This window comes from Mus caroli, chromosome 16 (assembly GCF_900094665.2).
Source record: "Mus caroli chromosome 16, CAROLI_EIJ_v1.1, whole genome shotgun sequence".
In the NCBI taxonomy this organism is placed as follows: Eukaryota; Metazoa; Chordata; class Mammalia; order Rodentia; family Muridae; genus Mus; species Mus caroli.
The window spans coordinates 10,324,261-10,331,760 of record NC_034585.1 but is presented as its reverse complement, the minus strand read 5'-3'; the positions used below and the strand labels follow the sequence as shown (position 1 = coordinate 10,331,760).

The 7,500-nt window shown below is 45.9% G+C and overlaps 1 protein-coding gene across 7 annotated transcripts in view; it reads right to left on the bottom strand.

Moving 5' to 3' along the window:
- Ntan1 (N-terminal asparagine amidase) overlaps window positions 1-7,500 on the bottom strand; it is a 15,694-nt gene that overhangs the window by 1,546 nt on the left and 6,648 nt on the right. For 2 of the 7 annotated variants that reach the window (XM_021185430.1, XM_029470329.1), the window contains exons 2-8: window positions 6,498-6,600; window positions 6,358-6,423; window positions 5,987-6,095; window positions 4,409-4,482; window positions 2,946-2,999; window positions 2,387-2,440; window positions 1,605-1,702 (exon numbers count right to left, since the gene is read on the bottom strand). In XM_021185430.1, the coding sequence (XP_021041089.1) occupies window positions 1,605-1,702; window positions 2,387-2,440; window positions 2,946-2,999; window positions 4,409-4,482; window positions 5,987-6,095; window positions 6,358-6,423; window positions 6,498-6,600 (558 nt within the window). The remainder of the gene's footprint in view (window positions 1-1,604; window positions 1,703-2,386; window positions 2,441-2,945; window positions 3,000-4,408; window positions 4,483-5,986; window positions 6,096-6,357; window positions 6,424-6,497; window positions 6,601-7,500) is intronic. The other 5 variants (XM_021185431.2, XM_029470330.1, XM_029470328.1 and 2 more) reach the window with 3 other exon arrangements.

The window sequence follows — 7,500 nt, the reverse complement described above, 5'->3', positions numbered from 1 at the left end:
AAAAAAAAAAAAAAAAAATGTGTGCACCACCATACCTCCCCTGGTTTTATGTTCTGCAGTAGGATCTCACATAGCTTGGGCTGATCTCGACTCCCAAATGTGGGATCACAGGTGTGTATCCCATCACAACCAGCTCTGTGGAAGCTGATTGGCCATTCCTTGAATTCCCAAATCATGCCAGTGGGAATTTTCAGTTTTGAGAAGGGTACTCAATATTCTAATTATTAACTAAATAACAAAATGAATCCTAAAGTAAGTTCCAGGCTACCCTGGGCTACTGCGGTGGCCCTCTGTCTCAAAAAAAAAAAAAAAAAAAACCAAAACCACCAAGCTGGTCATGGTAGTTAATAATCCCATCACTTGGTGGAGGCTGATGCAGGAGACTTGCCACAGTTCCAAGACACCCTAGGCTACATAGCAAAACCATATCAAATGCAAAGTTTTTAAAGACAAGATTAGGACTCCTGAAAATTATTAAGAGACTGGCAAAACAAATGTCTGTCTCTGAACATTTTACTGAGATGTTAGCACTACACAAACAAGCAGACTTTGGAGCTTGCTGGAGCATGGGTTGCTGGCACATACTTGAGACCAGGCACCTGTGCCCTGTGTCTTCAGTTGTTTTTTAAGACAGAGACAGGACCTCCCGCTGAAGTTGAAACTACATATTCAGCAAGACTGGCTGGCTAGAAACCTCAATCGTCAGCCTGTCTGTCTCTTCCCCAGTACTAGGACTGGAAGCATGCACAGCACACTCAGCTTCTCATGTCAGTGCTACGGATCATGTTTACATGTTACATAGGATCGTGTTTGGCTTGACATCCCAGGCTGGCCTCTACCTCACAGCAATCCACCTGGATATCTCCTGAGTGTTTAGATTAAAACTGTGTGCCAGGCTCATTCTGTACATTGTAAATTTTTCTAGCTTCTACCAATTCTTCAGATGGGATGAATATTAAGCATCCTAGAGACCAAGACACAGTTGTACACTTGTGTAATCCCAGCCTGGGAAATGTTGAAGCTGTTACATAACAAGCTCTTATCTAAAAATAAAAGGGCCTAGGCTAAAAGTGCTCGGTGACAAAGCACTTAGCCAGCATATGTTGAGTAGCATCTTGAATCCATCCCTAGCACTACTAAAAACAAGGGAAAATATAGTGCCCTAAGGAAGTTAAACTTTTAAACTAAGTGACTCACCGAACTACTACTCCTTGGTCACTTCTGTCCTTACCATCCTCTCTATGGGAAGAGGTCCCAGGCTGGCTGTTACTGTCTCTTTTATCTTCCAAGGAGAGAACTAGTGTCTGGCACTTAGAACCTCTTAACTTTTTTTTTTTTTTGTTTTTTTGAGACAGGGTTTCTCTGTGTAGCCCTGGCTGTCCTGGAACTCACTCTGTAGACCAGGCTGGCCTCAAACTCAGAAATCCACCTGCCTCTGCCTTCCAAGTGCTTGGATTAAAGGCATGTGCCACCACTGCCAGGCAAACCTCTTAACTCTTGAGGAAGTGGGCTGGGTAAGGAGGTGGCCATAGCTTTTCTCAGGTCTAAAAACTTGAGGCTCTTGGGGTTCCCTCTTTCTCCCACAAAAATAGGCTCCCACTCACTGGGCCTCCTGCTAAAGCTCTTGCAGCACGCAGTTGCTCCTCTGGGCCACGATCTTGAAAGGAAGCTCTGTAAATCTCTGCAGTTTTAATGTTGACAGCTGCAAGGGACAAGGGAGTGGCTTTAAATCAACAAAGATCCAAATCAGCCTTCACGTTTCTAGCACTCCACATAAGCAGCAGAAACAGAAAAGAACGGGAGGGATCTGAAGAGAGTCTGAAGTGCTGACAACCTCTGGACCAGCACAGAGGGAAGAACAGCCCCAGACCTGCTCTGGACTCTTGGGGCATGTGGTCTCAGAACTCTGCTGTGACCATAGACACTTGTGAGGCTGCAAAGTGACAGAGAATAAAATAAGAAGTGCCTGTGTGCTCACCACCCAGCTAGCTAAACAAGGATACACCAGAAGCCCTTTGCAATTTGCTAGCCTCAGAACTGAAGAGAGGAGGACCCTGGGCTTCCTTACTTCATTCCCAGAATATATAGAGATCCAAATACCTCACACCTTCCCCATGAGCACTGGCTAGGAAAAAAAAAAAAAAAAGCCAGACACCCCCCACCAGTGACATGTGACACTGTGACATGTGACACTGTGCTGCAGGAATGCATGTGGGGTGTGCATAACCTGTGCTGTACACTGGCATTAACAGCCTCACAGTTAAAAGGTTAGTCAAGGTTGGCCTCTTGCCCAGGGTTTCCAAACTCACCAACAGACCTTTAACCTAACACAGTCTGCTATGCCCACATGCACACCATATAACCCTCGGATACAAACGCCACTTACCGATGCCATAAATAATTGGAAAGTGATTTTCATTTTCTTCCCGGTCATTTAACTCTAAGAAACAAAGGGAAGTAGAAGCACTAAGCAGTTGTTCCTCATAGAGGAGAAGCTCAGTCAGTGCAGAGCCCCAGGGGGCACTGGCCAGCCCTGCCCGCCCAGGAACAGAGAAAACAGACAGCAGTGCCTCTGCAGAAACAGCATGAACATCCAGGTCAGTTGGGTAGGACCCGGTGGCAAGACGTCTACCTAGTGATAAGGAGTAGTGGGCACAAGGCATCCAATAGGTGACAGTGTCTTCTGAGTGTCTTCTACAATTTCTATCCTATTGTAAGAAGGGTATAGACAGGGCTGGAGAGATGGCTCGGCAGTTAAGAGCACTGACTGCTCTTCCAAAGGTCCTGAGTTCAATCCCCAGCAACCACACGGTGGCTCGCAACCATCTGTAATGGGATCTGAATACATCAACGGTGTACTCACATAAAAAAATAAATCTTAAAAAAATTACAGACAAAAACTTCCTGAGCCCTTATACCCCTTTGGGAAATGTAGCAGAACTTACCTGTTACACATAATGTCACTAAGTGAATGTCATCATCCTGTTTGTCAAATTCACCTACAATTGATGTCAAAAAAGTGCCCAAGTTAACAGGGATAAGTGAATGTGGTTAATATATATATATCATGAAAACCTCCTAGTAGGGTCCTGGGCTATAGCTCAACTGACACAGTAATTCCTAGCATGCTCAGGGTCCTGGGTTCAAATCCCTAGCACTACAGAAACAGGCATGGTGCCACAATTCAATTTCAAGTCCAGTCTGTGCTGCATGAAATCCTGTCTCAAAAGGGGCTACGTGAGAGTAAGGTTAGGCCAGCAAGATGGCGAAATATGTAAAGGCTCTTGCAATCTCTGTTCCGTATATGGACCCACTCCCCCAAGTTGGCCTCACCTCCATGCTCAAGCTATACGGTATACATGGGACCTAATGCTCACATGCACTTAAATGAAAAAGAAAAAAAAAAGTCATAACAGAGACAACAATACACCAGACACATCATATAGTTTTATATTCTGGTTGCTTTTGTTAGACACAGGTTCCCTTCCCACCCCACTCCAACCCTGTCCCATGCAATTCAAACTTCTTAATAAGGTATATTTGACACAGGTCTCACTACATAGCCCTGGCTGCCCCGAACTTAGTAAATACATCAACCAGGCCAACCTGAAACTCAGATCCACCTGCCTCAGCCTCCCAGAGCGCTAGGATTAAAGAGATATTCTACCATACCAAGCTTTCAAAAGTGTTTTTTGTTGGTCTCATTGTGTAGCTCAGGCTGTTTAGGAATAAACAGCCTTCTGCCTCACTCACTTTCCTCCCAAGTGTTGGACTGCAAGCATGGACTCCACGCCTGGTTCGTAGGTAACAGCTCCTAGTAGATTTGTAACTCTTCTCAGGACACTGGGTGTTCCCTGTTGTCAGAGCTATCATATTGCTCATCTGTGGGTCAGAATCCCTGAGCAAATGTTTGGTTTTTTACATTTTCTTACTTGTGTGTACTCGCTGTGAAGCATGTAAGAAGGTCAGAGGTCAATTTACAGGAGTCGAGTTTCTTCCAAAGATCGACTGTCAGGCTTGGTGGGAAGTACCTTTACCCACTGAGCCATCCTGCCAGCCTCTCTCTGTGCACACTTTAGATGATTTTCTTAGAATGGATTCTAAGAAGGGGAATGAACCTTTAAAAGGCTTGAGCCACAATGCCAGGTTCCTCGATGGCAGGCTGCTCCGAGGTATGTGTGAATATCTATTACACAACCGATACATAACCGTGTCTTCTCTTGTACTGATCTAACAGAAAAGGCTATCATTGCTGTTTTCATTTTCTCAAGATTACAAAGACCACTCCTGCCAGAAGAGTAATTCTGTTTCTATACAGCTCAGAGTATGTACTCCCCAAGAATTCATTAGCTCCTGTTTTAAAAAAGCATCTTTGACAGTTTGTAATTGTAGTGGGGGATGAACTCACTAAGAAGCTGATGAGTAAGTTTCTGTGACAGCTGCCTGTCATCACTGAAGCCTCCCACAAGATGTACTTCCAGCCTGCCAAGAGAGGTACAGTGATCAGAGTTAGGACAAGACATGACTGTGCTGGTTTGAAGGTGATATTTAGCTAGTGGCTCCCCTGAACAGACACAACAGGCTTCTGTGTCTTCTCACAGCAGATGATGAAAGTACTTGTGGGCATGATGGGGCGCCATGTGATGTTGCCAAGGCTAGTAACAAGGCTGTCACCCAGGGTCCTCAGTGCAGTGTCACCTGGCCACCCACATGGAATACGCTAGAATTTCTCAGTACCTCTACCAAAGAGCATCTGGGCTGTGGCTACCATGGCTTTGCCACCGCTCCTACCAGGCTGGCCTCGATATCCACAATAACTAAACATTGTCTGCAAGCAGACCAGACAGTTATGTTCTGAGAACCCTTGTGGCTAGCCTGGGCCAAAGCAAAAGGAAAAGGCAATTTTAGAACCACACAAGTCAAAAAGCCTGTGAAGCTCACCAGCCTATGACACAGACCCAGCCACAGGTTTAAGTTTTAAAAAGGGCTCAGCGCCAACACAGTTAGCATATGCAAGGCCCAGCATTCAATATCTAGCATATATATATGTATATATAGTTTAAACTTGGTTTGTATTTAAGGCTAGCCTCAAACTAAGACATCCTTCTGCCTCTGCCTCCCAATACTGAAATCAAAGGTGTGCTATCATACCTTCTCCCCATTTTTTAATTTACTTATTGCACTATAAAGCTGACCAATAGTGTCCCCAAGACCCTAAGTACCTGTGTATGACTGTACTAGTTCCTTCAAAGCTACCAAGAAAATAAGAGCCAAGTGTAGTAACAGAGCAAGTGGACCAGTTATGTGAGCAAGTGGGTCACAGGCCAGAACTTAACTAGCTTTGTGGCTCTGGTAAATGGCCATGTGTCACAGGGTAAGGATGAAATGCTGAGGGACAGTTAGTTCGGGCTGGTTCTTACCCTACATCCTTGCTCAAATTGTTGGCCTGCTGAAGTGTGTAGCATTGTCATGCTCAGCTGACCCTGCTGCCTTCTTTAGTCCTTCCTACACATTTACTCACCTGCCTGCTTTATTTAGAGTATGAACACTGAGCCTACACTGAACAGGAAGTTCTTGGCCCCAAGAACAAGTGGCTCCCACAGAAATACCCCTTGAATAGGCCACAACACTTTAATACTTGACATATAAAGATCCCAACATTATACAAGTTCAAAGCCAAACTCAGTTTAAAATTGAGCACAGAAGCCCGACATATAATCCTATCATTATGGAGACCAGGGCGAGAAGATCATGAGTTCAAGGCCAGACTACATAGTAAGCCCTGTCCAACAAAAAGTCCAGTGCTGGCTTGTTCCTCCTGTCTAACCATCCATCCATTCATCTATCTACCCATCCATCCTTCTAGTCTTCCATCCACCCACCCAGCCACCCACCCATGCAGTCAGTGTAGACACCAGCCATGCTCATGGTGTACAAGCCCAGGGCATCCCCCACAGTGTCCATACAGCAACAGCATGGTACTGACCTTCCACACTCAGCAGGTTCAGAGAAGGATTTTATGGAGCTCATTATCAAGGGGACTTCAGCTTTGGTGTCAGATCCATCACAATGTGTCAGGCAGGTTGCCCCATTTCCTGGAAAACAAGGGTAAAAGAAGTTATTCTTTCTATTCTGGCAAGTGAGACATGTAGACCACCTCATCTTTAGGCACCCTGTAAGAAAACTGAAAGACTCCATGCTGCCCAGCCAACCCATCTGACCAGGGCACCAGGGAGACGCGATGCAGGCAAGAAAGATTTGGCTTCGCATTTTACTAGGAAACTCAGTGAGAAAGTCAGTGGTTCCATGTGGCTGGGATGGTTTAACAAAGAGTCTCCTTCACCTCTGTCATCATACCTGTATGTCTCAGGACTACAATGTGACAAGTGGTAGCATCATCAGAACCCAGAATGGAGACGGAGCCTGTTTGAAAAAGAAATAACATGAAATACCCAGTAGCTTTCGGATACGGCCCAATGCGCTGCTTCCTAACCTACCATCCTTTGGGGAGGTCACTGCAAGCTCTCTTTGCTGAACATACAGAAGGCCCTGGGGTCCCACTTGTTGAACAGACTGACCTCTGAGAAGTCTGGCTCTTTCCTGTTTAATTGAAACAGAATAAAATAGTGGTGTGAATTAGTAAGGCTTAAAGATCTAGAGAGGTGGAGAGAGCCAGTGTGTACTCAGAAGTGGGAGACAGGCCACATGTCTGAACTGGGCTGCACTGGCAACAGAAGGCTGATGCAGAAAGGCAGCAGCAACAGTCCTTCTGACTAAACAACATGTGACACAGATCCCAGTACCCAGGAGAGAGGGGCCAATCCTTCACCGAGTTCAAGAGTCAAAATTAAGAGACCTTAATTTTGCTGTCTCTGTCTGTCTGTCTGTCTGTCTGTCTGTCTGTCTGTCTGTCTGTGTCTGCCTACTCCTCTCGCCACAGTAATTCAGTAGTTCGGGCTGCCTTTACCCTGCCCACTCTATCCTCCTACCTCATGAATGCTGTGATTATAGGTGTGCATCACCATTTTACAAGTGTAAGAAAATCTGAGCCAGGAGTGGTGGTTCATGCCTATAATCTGAGCACTGGAAATTACAACACAGCGAGACTGAGGCTGGCTTGTCATGGTAGGAAACACAGTCATCCCAACACTCAGGAGGCAGAGGCCAGCCTGGGCACGTACTTATGTGTGGGGGGAGGTGACACACTACTGGAATGAATTCTACTTTCCACCGTGCAATAAGCAAGTCTCGTCATGTGTCAGTACCCTGCACCTGCTTCAGCCCTGCACTCACCTCTACTCACCTCTGTGAGAGGTGTGCATATGAGAGGTGTGCATGTGTGAGAGGTGTGCATATGAGAGGTGAGCATGTATGAGAGGTGTGCATGTGTGAGAGGTGTGCATGTGTCAGGTGTGCATGTGTCAGGTGTGCATGAGTGAGAGGTGTGCACATGAGAGGTGTGCATGTGTGAGAGGTGTGCATGTGTGAGAGGTGTGCATG